At 42.6% G+C, this 18,478-nt stretch overlaps 1 protein-coding gene across 4 annotated transcripts in view; it reads right to left on the bottom strand.

The window, feature by feature from the left end:
* The window catches only part of UNC13B (unc-13 homolog B), a 210,848-nt gene that overhangs the window by 6,400 nt on the left and 185,970 nt on the right, over nt 1-18,478 (bottom strand). For 3 of the 4 annotated variants that reach the window (XM_021379970.1, XM_021379974.1, XM_021379972.1), the window contains 5 exons: nt 17,498-17,650; nt 15,426-15,549; nt 8,956-9,012; nt 4,140-4,220; nt 3,592-3,739 (listed from right to left, as the gene is read on the bottom strand). In XM_021379970.1, coding sequence (XP_021235645.1) covers nt 3,592-3,739; nt 4,140-4,220; nt 8,956-9,012; nt 15,426-15,549; nt 17,498-17,650 — 563 coding nt within the window. The remainder of the gene's footprint in view (nt 1-3,591; nt 3,740-4,139; nt 4,221-8,955; nt 9,013-15,425; nt 15,550-17,497; nt 17,651-18,478) is intronic. The other variant, XM_021379973.1, reaches the window with a different exon arrangement.

Genomic DNA, 18,478 nt, shown 5'->3' with positions numbered 1-18,478 from the left:
GAACCACAACATTTGATTGTTTTGTTTTGTGCTTTTTTTTCTGCCTTCACTCCCAGGTTCTCGTAACTAAATCCCCTTCTATTAACTGATGTGTTCCCAGAGACCAAACACTACTTAAGAAATATCCACAGGCAGACAGTGAAAATATTCTGCTCACATACAGCTGTGTACATATACATGCTCGCACATTTAGTGGCAAGCAGATTTAAATCTTGACTCATTGGTGTTGTGATACTGGAAGGTGAAACTGCAGAAATGAGCTCATGCAATGTGATTTTGGACAGAAGAAAATAAATTGGGAGATGAAACACAACGAGACTTAATTTAGGGTTCTCCTGAGGATGCAGACTTTATCTAACCCCTCCAAGCCAGATGTTTCAAGCTTGGACACAATTCTGAGTGCGTATCAGACATGACCACGTATTACCATCTCTGCAGACCACAAGCATGCAAGTCCAAGACTTGAAATGGCAATACACAGCCCATTATAAAGGGTAGGGAAACACGTTCACAGCATCTTTCAAAATACAGTCCGTTTTAGAGACAGCTTTCACATCCTGTAAACAAGTCTCAGGCTTTGGGACAGGCTCTCAGGCAAGGCACAAACTTTGACACCGTGCAACCCGTGGCTCTGTGGGACACAAGCATTCTGTCACAGTTCATTTCTACAGGGAGCTACTGGGAATGGGTCTTTGGAAAAGGTTCTGAGCAAGATGGCTTCAAAAGCAAGGCAGTTGGCTAATGCTGTTAGGGTAACAACATTAGTCTGGAACGTACCCTTATCAGGAAGAACGTCCTCATTAGCCGTAAACCTAATACCTTTCCCATCATGCACTGAGACATGAATTCAAAAGGCAAGAAGCAAGCAGGATAAAGAGAGAACAGTGTGAATTACAATCCAATTAGAGGCTTCGCTTAAACAAACGCAAGACAAACATTCTCTCTCTTAACAGACAAAATATCATCTTAGATAATCTGTACCAACACAGGCTTTGAGGGGCAAGCCGGTCTCTGCGTAAGGGATTGTCTGGGTAAAAAAAATAGTAGAATCTGTACTGGCAAACCTGAACTGCAAGCTCTGATCCAGCTCTGCAGAACAAAGTGTTGTGCCACAGACAGTGCTCAGTGAGAGAAGAAGGGCAATAGATAACTCACAAACCGGAAGATGTAACTATTGAGCAGTGAAGTAGGAGAGGCAAACACTCAGCATTTGAGTAGCTTTGCATGCAGGCATTTCTTCCCTTAGGCTTGTGAGATGCTTGGCTTAAGGGAAAACATCAGCCAGAGAGAGCTCTATAAAGCAGATGTCAGCTGTAAATACCAGTGCTGTCTTTCTGTCTCCCCAATGCATATGCAGACCTCCAAACTATTCTACCAACTGTGATCACACAGAAGCATGTACAAGCAATATCCTGCTCTAACCCCAGTCCCTGGAGGAAGTCATGCCTTTCTCAGCATCATCACTGATGCTACAGATACATCAGATACCACTGATGCTAAGTGGTGTAGCTCCTGTCTTCTGTTCTCTAAACAGAGCCCCAAACTCGCAAGCTTGTTGATAAAGAAGATGCTGATTTGGACCATGTCAGTGGCTCGCCACTCCCAACAGCTGTCTCCCAAAGTGATTCAGACAAGCCACAAACAAATGTCACCAGTCAGCTATGTGAGAGGACTGGTGACCCTGCAACACACACACCTTATACACCAAAACCACAGCTTCATTCTTACTAAGCTTTCAGACAGTCTTTGGTGGAAACTGCTCCCAGATTACGTTCAGTTCTCTTCGTGTATCTGCTGAACACTTGCACTTACTGGAGTTTTATAGTCCAATCATTCACTGAATTAAATTTCTTCATTGTACTATCTTTAAATTTTCCACTTTCCAGCTTCAACAGCTTCATTTTCTGATTTTAAACACTCTAGCGTGGTGTGCAGAACAGCAGTGCTGTACACAACCTCAGACCATGACTCATCACAACATCGTAACACGATCTACTTAAAACACTAGTTTCAGTTCGTGGTTCAGATATATAATGGGAAGTACTTGCCATAGAACAGCAACGATTGAAAATGTACTGCGCACATCAGTTCCCAGTTAAAAAGTGTTTTTTGTAACTCTAGTGGGACCAGGAAGTTCCTGGAGTCCCCTGGTGATGCAGAAGTCTTTGACCTGCCTGGCCACTGGATGTCATCGTTGCTCTGCCAGGATTCATGTACAGGACAATTCTCTCAAACGTAGGTACTGACTCCTAAGATAACTTCTGCCGTTTAATGAAGAATACTTCAACCTAAACCATCATATATTCGTGCTGCTAAAGGAAAGGATGATTCAGAATCATAGAATATCCCAAGTTGGAAGGGACCCATAAGGATTACTGAGTCCAGCTGCTGGCTCCACACAGGACCATCCAAAACCTACACTCAACTATTTTTCATGTTAAAATAACCCTTTTTTTTTTTTTTTTTGCATAAGAATTCACAGTAATTCCTCCACTGGTTGATGAACACCAGTACCAGAGAAGCGTGTGTCAGGGAGGGAGTCATTCTGCCTTGACTTCAAGGCTCAGTGTGACAATATGCTAGCAGAGCTGGTATGGTCTGTGGGGTCACTGGCTCTTTTAGGCTTGAGAGAGTTAAAGTACACACTATGCCAGGCAAAAAGATGACAAAATACATCTTCTGTGGAGCTTTATGACTACTGCTGCTGAGATACAGTAGTCCAATGCCACAGCTTCTATCTAAGCAGCCTGAAAACTTAAAACAGCAGTTTCAGTTTTGACCTAACCTGTAATAGCATCTGTCCTCTATTCCTGAGGATACCAAGACTCATTGTCAGCCAGTGAAGGTCCCTGACTATGGATCAAAATTATTCTACTCAGCAATCTGGAGATGCTTCTTTGAAAGCAATGAAAGGTGGAGAAAATTAACTATGTACTGCTTCTGAACCAATGAAGTAGCAGCACTGCTCTGCATTAACAGAGAGCTACCAAAGAACTGCAGTGACCCATTCCAGCAGCCTACTAACACACTGCGGTGACTCGTCATCATCTAGCTAACACATACCCTGTACTGGGTGCAGACAAGACAGCACTATTGTTACTCGGAACAGGACTCTTCTCTTTGCACAGCAGCATGGTGCTCTGTGACTGATCACGCTGCTGTCAATCAGCATTAGTCAGAAGGACATGGGCTGCTGGCACCTGGCCTGTGACACAGGCACCCAGTAGCTTCTGTGGCGATGTCTTGCTGAAATGGTCCCTCACACCACTGTACATCTCAGTACAGTAACTTTGCATTTCACTTCCCCAAATTACCCACCCACATTAACTCAAGAAACGTGACTGTTATATGAGAACTGCAGAAAATAGACCACAAACCCCACCAGGACTCATGTTTCACATATCCTCTGTTCTCTCAAAATGTAAATGTTGCGCAGGAAATAACTCATTTTCCCTCCTTCCAAGTTTCAGAAGCTCTGAACTGTCACACTTCCAGAAATGTTACACTCCACAAACTGACAATACAAGACTGAGCGATTACAAACAGGACAGATAGCTCCATTCAACTCTGCCAACAGCACAAATGTCTCACCCTGAGCTGTCTGTGTCTGGACAAAAGTTTTGATGAGAGTGTCTGTGGTCTGAGTGTAGAGGGAAAGAGCGTATCGAAGTGACTGCAGGTCAGGACTCTTCTCCAGGAAAGTTTTCTTCAGTCCATTCCCGCCAGCATGGAAATATTGCTACAAGTAAAAAAATAAATTAAAAAAAAAAGGGAAAAATAGTGAGGAAGAATTGCAAAGGACAATAAGTATTTATGTGCTGTGGACTGGAAAGAGCTGAAAAGTTCACAAAAAAACTTCTGTATTGGAAGCCTAGCTCTTGCTAGACCAGCTGATACCAACTGCTCATGGCTTCCTTATTCCAAAATGCTTAAATTTAAATATGCCCTCTTTCCCAGCATGTATCAATCACATGACTGTATTTGGGTTTACCCAGATGTGGCAGTAGCACCCCTGCCTTAATGGCTGGAACAGCAGCAACAGACTCCTGCCATCTCCTGAACTGGGACAGGCACTCCCCTCCCAAATGGCACTGGAGATGAAGCAAGGGAATGACACAGACAGAAAGAGAATCACTTACTTTGATGGTATCCAGTGCTAGATCCAAAACAGCACACTGCTTTGGAGTGAGGCTCCTGGTTTCTTCTCTCACCATGTGATCCTGCAAACAGCCATTGTATTTGACATTAGTATGTCATCAGATGCTACAGGAGAACAGATCCCAATCTCACCTCTCTCTGGATTCATACTGTGGCTACATGGCCACAGTATTAGCTCAGCTGTTTAAGGAACATTTAATGGTGTCTCTCAGAATCTTTTATTACAGCTTTACTTGAAAATAAACACAATTCCTCTGTTTCTTGCAGGCAGAGAAGAGAGAAAATAAGGAAAGGACCTGGATAAAGATAAGTAACAATTTAAAAATCAGTTTGTCTCTAAGAAAACAAACAAACAAACAGAAGTCTGCTTGTTACCAGTCACTTTAGAGCACCCACAACAAAGCCCTTAAAACACCTGGGGAAAAGTTGTTAGATGTTGACAGATGTTCATATCAATCTTGTACAGGAATAAAAACAAGCAAGCAATGCATTCTAGAAAATACCTCTGCTAACAGATAAAGTTGTTCTCATTAATGAGACCCACCATCTCTAATAGCAAAGAGACAAATCCCTTTGGGAAGGGATGTCCCTTCCTGCAGTGGGAGCATATTCCTCTTAGGCTCTTACCTGACTGTCTGTCGTATTTTGGCACTTCACTAAGCTCTTTTTCTCTGGTGTTTAGTTGAGGTGTCAGGGAAACCCTGCACATTTTAGGAAGTGAAAGCTTTGCACAAACCCAAACTCCAACTGTTTGACCTTCTAGAGGATCAGGTCAGCTGGCTGCAGCCTGGGTGCTGAAGCATTCATGAAAAATATGCAGGCAAATCACACAAAGGCTGCTCATCCCTGCTTTAAATGCAGCACAGCTCTAAGACATTTTCCAGGAGACACATCCTCTGAACAGTCTGTGAGCCCAGCATGCCCAGTGTGCAGCATCATGCATGTGTTTCACACTGACGAGCTTGCTGGCCGTCCTGCAGCCTAGTGGTTCCTCATGTCACATGGGGCTGTTCCCACTTCATCACGAACCATCTCCTGCAGCCTGATGGAGATGTAGCCTGGGCACAGTGTAATGCTGCTGTCAGGCATTCAGCTATTACCTTTGCACCGTGCTGCATTAGACTATACAGAAGATGCTGCTCAAGTCAGCAGTACTTCAGACAAGCTTGCACTGTGCTTTCTTGATAGCAGATCAACAGGCCTCCTTCCCCCTCTCAGGCTGCTCCTGATCTGGAGAGCTAGCGCAGCAGCATCATGCTCCACAAGCTGCAATGCATCTTCTGTTGTGACAAACTGTCCTTTGGGAGCCATCACTCACATCCTTCTTCCCATGTAACTCAATTGAAGATGATGTGGCTTCACACTTCAGTACACAGAGGGTAAAACACTTCTCTCCCTGACTGCCAGATTAAGTGCACAATCAGACCAAGCCCAAAGCCACTTCACCGGAGCTCCATTTTGTCACGGCAGTGGTGCCCCAAGGGCAGAGTGACTTTCACGTCTGTTGAACTGACCTTCTAGGTCTGCCACCAGGCTGCCAGGTCTGCAACAGAAACCAGGTGGCTGGCCTGTTTCTCTTCAACATCTAAAGAGCTCCATCACCACTATGAGCGGTCACCCGGACTGTGTCCATGCTGTCACTGCACACTAAGAGCAGCAGTGTGCATTCTAAGAGTTCCCAATGTGATTTACTTCAGTGCATTAAGTAAAAACATCCAAGTGGTGGGGCTGGTAGTGCTCACACCTACACACAGAGGAGCCCACGTCTGTCATTCCCCTGTGTCCCTGCCCTCTGCTCGTCCTACACTGTTCCTACCAAGCACTGAGCAGCACTGCCCTGCACTTTCCAGATGGAGAGTGAGGAGGACGCCACAAATATTTACATCAAATCATTATGTAACTTCAAGTGGAAGTTGTCAAAATCTTTTCCTGGTCTCTCATATTCACTGGTGTACTCTGTACAGGTATTCTTACAAAAACCTCTGCAGTCAGAGCTCGGCTGGTTAAGCTCAGGGCAGTGCAAAGGGGAAGAGGCTGCAGCTCCCTGCTCCAGCTTCTGGCTCTGCAGGGCAGGCAGCAGGAGCAGCCTGCTTGCACAAGAGCAAACCGAGCGGAAAGAGCTTGATAACAAATGGGAGGCAGGTATCTGGCACCAAGGTACCAGTTTTACAGTTGGTTTTCCAAGCATTTGAAAATACACTGGGAAATTGATTTGTCATCCGGACAGGAGTCTGTGCTCATCAGGTCTGCCGTCTCAGCTTTCAGCTGACTAATCTGATTCACTGGGGATCTTTTCTACTGTTCTATTTAAGACAACTAAAGGCTTAAAATCCATGTTACAATTTTCTCAGGCTTTTAGTGAAACGGTAAAATACACAGGAGAAGGCCTTCGAGTAGCTATTTATTCATGCCTTCTCTGCTAGCTTGTACTTGCTTGTAAAAACAGAATGACAAAAAATCCATGATGGTTACACAGACCCAAACAATTTACAGTTTTTAAACTCTTTCACTCCTTGGGAAATTTTTGGATACAATGTCAGTTCACACCATCTGTCTGAACAAAAAGGTCCTCATAATTCAAGTGGTAGGGTGCTTTCACGTCTGCATACAGCTCTGATGCCACAAGTAAAATCTTGTGCACCTGTGCTCTAGTCCTATATGTGGATACGTAAATAAAGGCTCAAAAACCCACCAAGGCTTGCCTGATTTCCATGAATACGTGCATTTCTAAAAGCGGAGCTCAGAGTTAGCAAAGTTAAGCTTTATAGTAACTCTAACCAAAGACAGGCTGCTGCTGAGGGCTTGGTCTGACCAGTGCAAATGGAATCAGAAAAAGCTTCTGGCTCATTCATGGCAAAAGGCACTCTGTGTATCTTAAGAAATTCCAGTAAAGAGAAAATGGGGAGGAAGTAGAAGATAACAGTGGATGTCACTGACTATGTCTGAGAACACAGAGGATGCAGAGGGACTCACAGCTGTCTGCAAAAACTTGTCCTGATGACATGGGAGGAGTAACAGGGAGAATCCAGAGCTTGCCCTTTGAAACCAGAAGCGCATTAAGAGAGCAGGCAGGGCTTCTCCTCTGCGTGTTGGGTACTCACTGCTGTTTTTGAAAGTATAAAGGGATACTCGTGGGAAGAGGAGGTTGCATTTGGACGCTGTGCGCAGCTCCCACTCTCCCAGCCTGGGTACAAAGCTCCCCTCTGCCCATTTCTCCCATGGGAGCAAAATGAAGCAGAAACAGCGGACGTGGTGCAGCCCTCAAGTGTCACCCTGTCACCAGGGAGGACAGCCTAACAGTCCCCAGTACAAGTGGCAGATGACAGCTATTCCCCTTGCGAGCCACGCTTGAAAAGTTTGTTAACTGTTTTATTACAGTCTCAAAATGTAGATGGAAAAAAAAAAAACACGTGCAAAGGATCATAGGATGGCTGGGGTTGGAAGAGACCTTAAAGATCACACAGTTCCACACCTCTGCCATGGGCTGGTTGCCTCCCACCAGCTCAGGCTGCCCAGGGCCCATCCAACCTGGCCTTGAGCAGCTCCAGGGATGGGGCACCACAGCTCTCTGGGCAGCAGTGCCAGGGCTTCACCACCCTCCGAGTAAAGAATTCACTCCAAACATCTAACCAATCTAACTTCTATTCTTTGAAGGTGATGGAGTGCTGGGACAGACTGCCCCGGGAGGTTGTGGAGGCTCCTTTTTTGGAGATATTCAAAACCTGCCTGGATGCTTTCCTGTGCAGCCTGTGGTAGGGAACCTGCTTTAGCAGGGGACTAGATGATCTCCAGAGGTCCCTTCCAGCCCCTACAATTCTGTGATTCTGTGTAATGAGAGATCTGCATGTCCAGATCCTTTCTAGGACTTTTAATAAGCACTACCTTAAGTGAATTGTGTACTGTCCTGAATCACAAATGCATACAATGTAACAGCAGGGCAAGGGAAATAGATAGTTGAATAAAAACCACCACAATAAATGCACAGGACAAAATATAATTGGAAGAGATGAATGTATTTTGAAACTGCAATAATCACTTAGAAGAATGCTCCTGGCCATGGGAAGTCCTCCCTGATCACCGAGGCAGAGTCATCTTCCTATCTGCACAATTTGTGCACAGTGACTTTTGAGATTTAGACCTTTTCTTGCACCGCATCTGCTTTATAGCACGAGTCAAACCACAGAACAGTACAATTTGATTCTTGTAAAGCATTGCTAATTTCATACCATTCCTGTCGTGACCAGTAAATTAATGCTTGATTGGCTTACAATGAGGTGGCGTGCACTTAGCAATGCTCATGTCATGCACTGTCACATCATGCAGTGTCAAAACACATCAACACAGCCTTCATGTTAAATGCCAGCTTGCCTGTAAAGAGAGCCCACGCAGACAGAATTTACAGACTCAGGCTCTGTTCCATAAGGAAGTTATTTTTGCATATAATTCATCAATAGCTATCACAAGCATCTCTTCCACTGATAGCTCATTATCACGATCATATAAGGGACTCCCTTTTACACAAGAGATACAGAGGAACTGGCCAGATATCAAAATCTCTACTTTTTTTGCATTTTGAATAGATAAACCAAACTGATTAAACGCAGAGTAAAATTTAGCAGTTAATATCAACACAACACTAACATTAGCAGGTTGTATTTAAATGTACATTTAACACATTTAAAAGCATTTCTCTATAAGTGCATTCAGCCACAAACCACCAGAAGCACAAGCCATGCTACTCACTACTACACTTCCATGCTCAAACACAAGGACACTAACACAAACCACACACAATACCTTCAATTTTGACAAATGTCCCAGTTCTTTAGCAGCACTGAAAATCAACTGTGTGCCCTATGATTGCAAGGAGTTAGGAAAAAAAGGAGGGGAAAAATGTTATACACAAGATTTGCATACTTTTCCTTTGAGCAAGTCAAACCAGACAGAATGTTACATAACGACCCCAAGGCCTGTCTCAAGAGTCCTTCTCCTAGTCAATATATCATCTAGTATAAAACCTGGCATTTCTGTGGATGCCAAATCCAGAGCTACTTCAGAACACAACATGCTGCTAACTGGTTTACTCTTGCTTGCAGTGGCCACACATTTAAATAGGATGCACCCTCAAATGGCTTGCACAGGTTGTAGGGGAAGGCAGTGTATTGGCTTCACCTCCAGGTGCTCCTCTTGAGTTCAAGCCATCTAAATACATGCAGACAAACACTGGGTAAGACCAGCTGAGGCAATGAATACACAACTGATGACAGTCTCTCCAGGGAAGCACAGCCCAATCAATGATGTAGGGGGTTAAGAGTGCATCAGGTCAGAAGCAAAACTGGATCTGAAATGTTTCCAGATGAGAGACTGGCAAATGGATCTGAAATGTTTCTCATCTGAAATGATGAGAGACTGGCAAACAAAGTTCAATATATGTTACACAGCATCTCCTCCATGTGTCAAAAAGCTGGCAGTGTCTCTTCTTCCTCCACTGTGGCTCACTGATATACTATGACCAATGAAGAAACAAAAAATGACGATAAATCCCAATGAGAGGAAATTTTGCTTTGAGTCACTTACACGCTGATAAAATTGAGTTTTTAAATATTTTCCCAGCAATAGTTACAATAGAAATATTTTTCCTTTCCCCCATCACAGCATTTCTCTTCTGTATAATATTTCTTTTGCCTGGGGACTTAAGCCCAATATGAAATGAGAAAGACAAAAGCAACCAAACCAGTTCTCTAGCCTCCCTCCCAGACATGCTTTATGAGGTTCATTGAGACTTATTTTCTTCCCCTTTGATCTCTTTCATTGATCTGCCTTTTTCTAATACAGTCACAGCTGTCCATTACTCCATTCCGAATGAAACCTCAGCCTACTGTAACTCAGGGCATGAATTGTGCATCCATCATATTGTGAAACTTTGTTCTCCACTTCAGCCCTCTGTGGCTAGTAAGATTTGGGCTTTAAGATCAAGCCATAAAACTACAGGCTCTTTCCTTCTTTAATGTCACTTCCATCACCTGTCTCGGGAAAGCCTTAGGTATGTCAGGAGAGATGCTCTCTCAATGACACTCTTTGGCTCTCCTCAGCTTGTCATCAGTTACTCGGGGCTACCATTAAAAGTACATATAAATATCTTCACAGGTATCATCTAAGAAAGGCCTGGGGGATGTCCCAGCTGAATGCCAGAAATAAGATTTCAGGGACAATCAGACATACTGGTGGGTAGCACTTTACACACAGTTGGGTCTTCTGCTCGGGAAAGCACTCAGGAGAACATAAAGCTCATCATCCCTGGGGTCTGCTGGCTCTCTATGGACCACATTTACCCAAAGGTCTCTGATAAATGCAGTTCTCCTTTCTACAGTCCTCCTTCTCTCCCCTCTGCTATCTTATCTCAACAATCTTTCACCTTTCACTTAACCACAGCTGCCACGAACGTTGCTCATCCCAGTATCCCTGAAATGGAAATACAGCAAGATGCAAGACCAGAATTATTGCATGGCACTTTGCCCCTGCCTATACCAACCAGTTTCTTCTGGTTCTTCTTCTTTCTTCTTTGCTGATGACTTCCTCAGTATTTATGCATTTGGTGCCTTTTAACTTGGTGCTCTGTGGAGCAAGAATTAGGTTCTATTGCAGAAATCATTGTTAAAAGCATTTTTTTTTCTTTGGATTAAAGCTAAGATCAGCCTTGCTGATGCATTCCCCTGAGCATAAAAGCTTCTTCATATCTGCCACTAGAATTAGCAGGTATCTTTGTACAGAAGAAAAGCACGGACAGCTTACAGCAGTAATAAGCGGAAACTGAGCCCTGCTCTAGGGACACTGGGCACCCTCTTCCCTTTACAACAGCAGTCCAGAATTGAATTTCTAAACAAAATGCTTTTTTCTTTAGTTTTGCCACCTTCTGAAATTGCTCAAACTCTTAAGATTCCATGACCTGAATTCATACACCATCTTGAATTGCTCTAACCATAACCCTTACCTGGCCCTCACTGATCATCAGCCTTTTATGTCTGAATAGAAATCAATACAGAATGAACATTATTGACTTCATAGCTTAACAGAAGCTCTTGATAACTGATTAAATTCACAACTCTTAAGCAAAAAAAGTGTAGGCAAGGATGGGTAATGCATCCATAAATGAAAGCTTTTGAAATGAGACTGGGAGCTTAACTTGCTACCAGCACCTTCTTGGAATTCTAAAAACAACTCTCAAATTCTTCTTTATTTCCAACAATCAAGATAGGACATAACTGCATTCAGACTGACACAAAGAGAGATTTCGCTTTGGGACACACCAAATTATCCAAGGGACACAGCTTCAGACAGTGTTTTGGTACCCAGCACTGAATGCTGTCAGATACACCAGCTGTTCTGTGTGACTATCGTAAGGCTTGTTTGACCCATGGGCCTTAAAACTTAAGGTATTCAAGACTGGGGACCAACCAGAAAAACAAATTAACCATTTTTTTTTTACAGCCTGGACTTTGAAAAAATGAAGTTAAGCAGCTTCAAGATACACTGACTTTAAAATTTCTTGATCCAGTCTTTCCAGTTTTCACTGGATTTTTTATCTTTATACATATATATATATTTCAACAACATTAACTAGCCCAGGCACGTAGTCACCCTGCTGCAGGCTTCAAAAGAGGGCAGGTCGGTAACACTGAGCAATACCCAGTGATGTGATATGCTTCAAGGAACAAAGCTGCTCAGATAACTGCTCCGTGGCTCTTCTTGCCCATTTTTCTAATCCTCATAAATCAGTGCCAATCTCTGTCAATGCGTCTATGAGGAGAAGTTATTTTACTGCTGTACAGTTTGTCATCAATGCTGGTAAAGCCTAATGAAAAACCGGACAGCTCCTTTCTCTGCCAAGTGGCATTCTTGTAAACAAGATGTTCAAAAAGTTATTAGTTATTCATGGAAAACATACTGCAAAGCTTTACAGATAGCATTTATTCCAGGTGCAGCTCTAGTGAAGTAAGGCAACTATGCTTAGATATTATGTAGTTTTGAGAGAAATTGCTCACAACAGTATTGATTCAAATGTCAAGGACATAAGATGAAGGATAATAAAGACTCCTATGAATCGCTTCTACTAAGTGTTGTGACAAACACAGCTGGAAAGCGGACAGACCTCAGACAGCATTGGTTTTCCAGGCTCCTTCTGTGCCATTAATTTTACCTTCCTAAACTTTTTTGCAGATCTGAAACACATTCACACTCTGCAACATGGAGATTTTAAATTCCCTGTTAAAAACCGGTGGTTTTTTTCGCCACTAAAAGCATTTGGAAAGAGATCATCAGCTGATTCAAGTCTAATTGCTAGAAGCCAAAAGCACTGTACTAATTTATATTCCAAGAGACTCCAACTATCACAGTTTAGCTGTGCTACTGCTCAGTTGACAAAGTCAGGAAACAAAAGCCTACTGTCTTTTGAATCCCACTCCTTTCTTGGAAAATGTATCATTACTCAGGCTTATTTTCTGAGACACATTAGTGCAAGGAAGTTTTATCTGACATTGTACATTCCTTTCTTAAATCTTTTATCTTCTATATTCAGCAACAATGAGATCTGTCCCTTTATTAGCAGCATTTAAGTTCATTTAAAAAACTTCACCATCGGGCAACATTTGCTACCACCTATGAAAACTCAGACTTTTTTTTTAGGTGCCATAGCATATTAAACACTGGGGGAATAGGTTTAAAAGTGAAAATGAAGAAGGGGAAATAACTTCCTCTAGGTAAGGTTCAGTGGTCTGAATGCATGCGTAGTTCACTGACCATCATTTTACTGAAGGCTAAGAAAGCTCTTCCTCCCCACCAAGGCAGCCCTGGACTTTTTTGAACCTAGCAAGCACAAGGGAGAGGATTAATTTAAACTAATACAAGCTTAGAAAGGTTTCAGAAAAGCTCTCAAAGCTACACTCTCCTCCAAGAATTGCTTTGGACTATTCACAGAGAAGCCTAAAGAACAGTCATTTTGGAAGTCATATGTAAAATCTGTCTGCAGCTTAAAGAAAATTTGCTCTTATCCTGGACCATGTATTCATTTAGTGAAGAAAAGTCCGATGAGTAGAGAAAAGCACAGCAGGAGCAAGCAATGGAGCCTCACATGAATGGCTGCAATGCATCGTGTGAAGTAAATAAAGGAGAGGCTTTGGAGGAATCACTGGTGCGTGAATTAAGCAGCTCTTCATTGACCTGACCAGCCACTGACGAAATGCTATAGCTTTGTACTAAGCAGGGAGAGAGAAAGAAATATAACTCTAATCCGTTAATATCTCCAAGTGCTGTGTACTGAACCCCAAAATAAGGATTCCCAGATAGCTATGTTTGCATATCCATTCATCCAAGACAGAGTGTGTTTAATTAAATGTTGATCTTAACTTAAAACAAGTGAGGCGTGAACTGCTCCATGAATTACTGGAGATCATGTTGCCACTAATCTCACAGCACACCACCAGCCAATACCCAGAGAGGCAGAAGCCAGTCATCTGAAAGTTATTAAGGCACCTGCCATCTCAGGCCATCAGTGCCAGGCTACAAAGTGCCGTATTCCCACTGCATCATTCACACACAGTAGCTGAATGCTGTCTAATCTGAGCCCCATCCTACAGAAAATCTTTCAAAAGCAGCTCAGAGTGGAAGGAAAAAGATCAGGTTTTCTTCTCTGTGCTAAAATAATTTACATGGAATAGACAGGACTGGAGCATAACAGGCACTAAAGCACCGTGCAGTGACCAAGTCATGCAGTTAGACATACTGCACTGTGTAGAGGACCTTCTTCTACCTGAGGATGCCTTCCGTGACCACCATCAGAAACACTCCACATCTCTATCAGGTTTACAGAAAGGAGAGAAATTAAATATTTCAGAAAAGGGACTCTTCGCAACCATGAATATCCTCAACTTCTTACGGGCTGTGGAAGTGTTCTTGGAGGACCCTCCCACACCAGTGGTCCATTGAACACACAGAGGTACGTATCACCAGGGCTTTCTCCCGCTGAGGGCTGGGAGGAGAATGAGTTACATTGCTGAGACACCTGTCCCCTCTAAAGACTACTTCTTACAGCAGTTCAACAAAGGGAAATAAATTTCATCCTCTTAATCTTCTTTTCATCCTTTATGAATTGAAAGGGAAACAGATGATCACTCCAAACCTGAGCTCACAGCAAATAGTCTTTAGCAAATGGATGCCCCATGCTGATTTTCTGCTTAGCAAGGATGACAGCACTGTGTCTCAGTGGTTCTGTTTAAAGCCATCATCATCAAGGCCAGATGCAAACGTGCTCTCAGAGCAAAACATACTTAGCGCAAGTTGCAGGTTTACATCACTTCTCTGTATGCTGCAACCCAAGAAATCCACTCAAATTATTTAGGCAATTGCTGAATAGTGAAAACCACTATTGTTCTACTCACTACTGGGATGAAATAAATTAGCATTAATCAGCCACAGACCACAAGTTCACTCCAACATAGATGAAAAGAAGTTCTGGATCATCTCCAGATAATGAGGTTATGGTTCAAACTTTACATTGCCTACAACTGAGTGTCATCTCCCAGAGCAGCTGGGTGTGCATGACTGACATTTAATAAATTTCTGTAGTTTCTCAAAATCGGGAAAGAGGTTAATCTTTCATTGCTAAAAACGTCCCTACATTAATGACACACATTCATTCAGCATGTCCACACAGCTGAACAATTATATAAAAGACTGCTTTGAAGGCAAATGATCTGATCATGCTTCCAACTCCCCAACTTCAGAGACAGAGAAACCATGCCAGCCCATACTGATGTTAAAATCTCACAGAAGATGTAATTAAAAAACAATGCCAAATTAACCACATCTATACAGAGGAACACCTGACCAATGCATGACAATAATTAGGCAAAAGTGTTTACAGGCATTGATCTGATGCCATGAAGCCAACACTAACTGCCAAATAAGCCCTTTTCTACAGCTTTCTCTAAGGGACTGCAAATCCCTAATCAATGTGAGTTGATATAATTGGCGACTCCTTTTAAATCATGGATTTTGAATTGTTGTTTTTTTTTCCTACAGTGTGCTCTGTATCTTGCAAACCCACTATAAATAGAGCTGCTCTCTTACTTTAATAGATGTATTTTTCCATCCTAGAGCAGGCTACGTGCACACAAATTTACCTGGACAGATGACTCATTAGGCAAGGAGCTGAGTTACATGGGGAATGGCAACACTTTCTGCTATGAGTCAGGAAGGAGAAAATGCTTTACCGTATGGTCTGTAAGAGGAGGCAGCACAATCAGCTTCTCCATGGTATTCATTACCACCCTCCAGAGCTCCTTCAGCACCCGTTTTAGCACTGTCTTTTCACACACAGTTGCAAACAGAGTCAGGCTGCAGGGAGAAAGCAAGAAGTGAGCAAATTCAAAGAATGCAATTTGCAAGGAAAAAGCAAATGTGTATGGGAGAACCAATGCCCCATCCAAAGCAGTTTTTCATAACAATTGCTCTAAGGGTAAATTAAAAAAAAAATCTAAAAAAATCTTCCTTTTTCATAAAGTACAGTATGGCTTCGTTCTTGGAGCTCTAATGCTACAGTCATTGGGATTATTGACATCTCTGATCTTGGCCTGGGGATTATGCAGGATACCACTAAATTATTACTTGGAATATCCCCAACCTTAACAGGTATAACTGAGCGGATTCCTTTTAAGGTACTTCCTGTTGTATGGGGCTTACAGAGTAAAAAGGAAAAAAAAAATACAAATACAGAATAATGGGTTTATACCTTCATGGGTTTATTATTATGATCCTTACTGAATAACTAAATGAATACTTCCCATAATATTGTGCATACTATTATTGCAGAATTTTCTGCAAATGCACAGCCTTTATAGCAGCTGAAGTCCTTAAACGAAAACTACCTCAGAGCAATGACTGGACTTATCTATATATTGTTGCAATTGGATTCACCACCAATCACCCGCCACGCGTTTATTATCTTTCATATAAAGCAGAATGCTTTATCTCCCTGTGGATTCTTCCTTTACTATTGTGCAGGCTACCAAAGAGGCCAAGAAACACAAGATTTTCTTTGAAGCCCAACAATCACTTCCAATGGCATTTTGTAACCACACTGGGAGAGCTATAAAAGAGGAACTCTGCAGCCACTAGCAGCGCACAGATGGTAGCCAGCTCTTCTACAGCAAGTAACATAGATTTCCTATTTTACCCACAGCCAGTTAGTAAATGAGTGAAACTGAATAGGAACAAGATTGATGTGGGTAGGATGCTGGAGGCAACAAAAATGGTTTTCCTTCTATACAACAGGAAAGAAAATACTCCAGGCTTAGATATGACTTGTGCCATGGTTGTATGAAAAGTCTGTAGCACTCTAAGTTTCCACTGATTGAAAGGAAGGTGTCTTCTGAGGATTAGTGAAGGCATGCATGGAAAATGCTCTAAAGAGAGGGCTCCTAGATAAATGTTTGTTGCAAAGGGTCACTTACCACATGGTGACAAAAAAAAAGATGAGATGATCAATTAAAAAACCAACAAAATAAACTTACTATTTTAAACTAGTTAGTTTTCGTATCTCTCGCAGTATTTGACACGAAAATATCTGGCCACACCTTTCAAAATAAAGAACTGCTGTGCAACAACAAGAAGTTTAACTTTATACTAAGAGAAAAAATATTCCTTAGTAGACTGAGACTTAGCTGTTAAGAATTATGTGCAGATAGCAACAGAAAGTCCCTGGACACCTGAAAAATGCTGCATAGTGTTAACGGCAACAGTTAATTAAAGCAATGGATCTACAGTTCATCTGAGTCAAGCTGGATCCACAGAAAGCTTATGTACATCACCTAGTTCAGAAGTATAATTTATAGTCAGAACAACACTGGGTATGGCTAGAACACAACCACTTCACGTGACCAGGATAACAAGCTGTGTATTATCTGGTAAGCATTCCTGTATGTTTACTAATTGGCTTCAGTACAATTTGTATAGGAGAAAACCTATACAAACCTCCTATATGTTTAGGAGGTTTACAGTGTGCATCAGTCTTTTCTACTACCAAACTATCAGTGTTTTGCTGATTGCTGTAACTGCCAGAGGGAGAAAGGCAAATGAGGGCGAAATCAGGCACTGAATGTAGATGGAAGAAATGATCCATGGCATGAGAAAAAGACAGATATGGGAAGAAAAACCATTAATCCTTCCTGAGAATTCACAGGCTGGACATCTCAAGAGCAGCTCAAGAACATGGAGCTATTTTTCCTTCCCCCACCCTGTTCCCAATCTGATGTAATGTATGCGTAACATGTATCTGAGCACTCACTTTCCATCCAGGAAATCCATTAATGGCCTCAGGACGTTATCAGCATCTTGTGCAACCGTGTTTCTGGCGTTAGCAGCAACATTTCCTGTCCCTTTCACCTGACAGAGGATATCAGACATCTGCTTGACACACTCATCAATACGAGTCTGAAAGCTGGGCAGGTAAGAGAGCAAAAACAAGACAATCAGCAGCAGAGATCTCAGCACTGGTACATAAAGGAAAATATTGCAAGACCATAAACTAGGCACTAAGTTACACACTCTTCCTCCCTGAGATCTGCTATTTACTTACTATATCTGTTATCAAGGGGCATGCTATCCAGTTCCTCATGACCCATCCTAAGCTAAGTCTTGAAGATCACAGAGACAGCCTGAAAGCAGGTACTGATGGAAACCAGACCACTGCCATACAGGCTGTGTTATACCGAAATGTCAAACTGGAACCTGGGGCTCAGCTGCTGTGCTCATCGACATGCAAGAGGCATACATAAAGCACAGCTACCTTTCCATCTTTTACGGCAAAGGAGAGGCTCAAAATGAAATAATACAATAGTTAAATATGATGAATAGCACAGCAGAACCATCAACATATCCATTCAGAGAATAAAGCGAAATGCTTTGACATTTAAAAGAACAATTTCTAACCATGGACATTACAAATGACATTTAGCTATCCACTAAAGGCATAGAAGTTTGCATCAAGGAGGAGAAGCCAGTGCTAGTAGCTCAGGCAAAGATTTAAGAGCAGAGTCACCAGCTCTGTGTAAGTGGCATGGACTTTTGTGTGAGTCATTAGGGCATCCATATGCTGGGTCTCAGCATACAACTCCCTCTGCTGCGTGGCTCTCACCTTCCTTCCCAGCCCACCACCTCTTCCCTTTCCTGCAGTGCCACCCTCCAGCCTTGTGGCATTTCTGCTTCACTTCCAACCTGCATTTCCAGTTCCAGACCGACAGCATTCGCTCTGCATGCAGCCTCCCTT

The sequence above is a fragment of the Numida meleagris genome, chromosome Z (genome assembly GCF_002078875.1).
Source record: "Numida meleagris isolate 19003 breed g44 Domestic line chromosome Z, NumMel1.0, whole genome shotgun sequence".
In the NCBI taxonomy this organism is placed as follows: domain Eukaryota; kingdom Metazoa; phylum Chordata; class Aves; order Galliformes; family Numididae; genus Numida; species Numida meleagris.
Note: the sequence above shows the minus strand (reverse complement) of the source record. Positions and strands in the feature narration are given on the sequence as shown.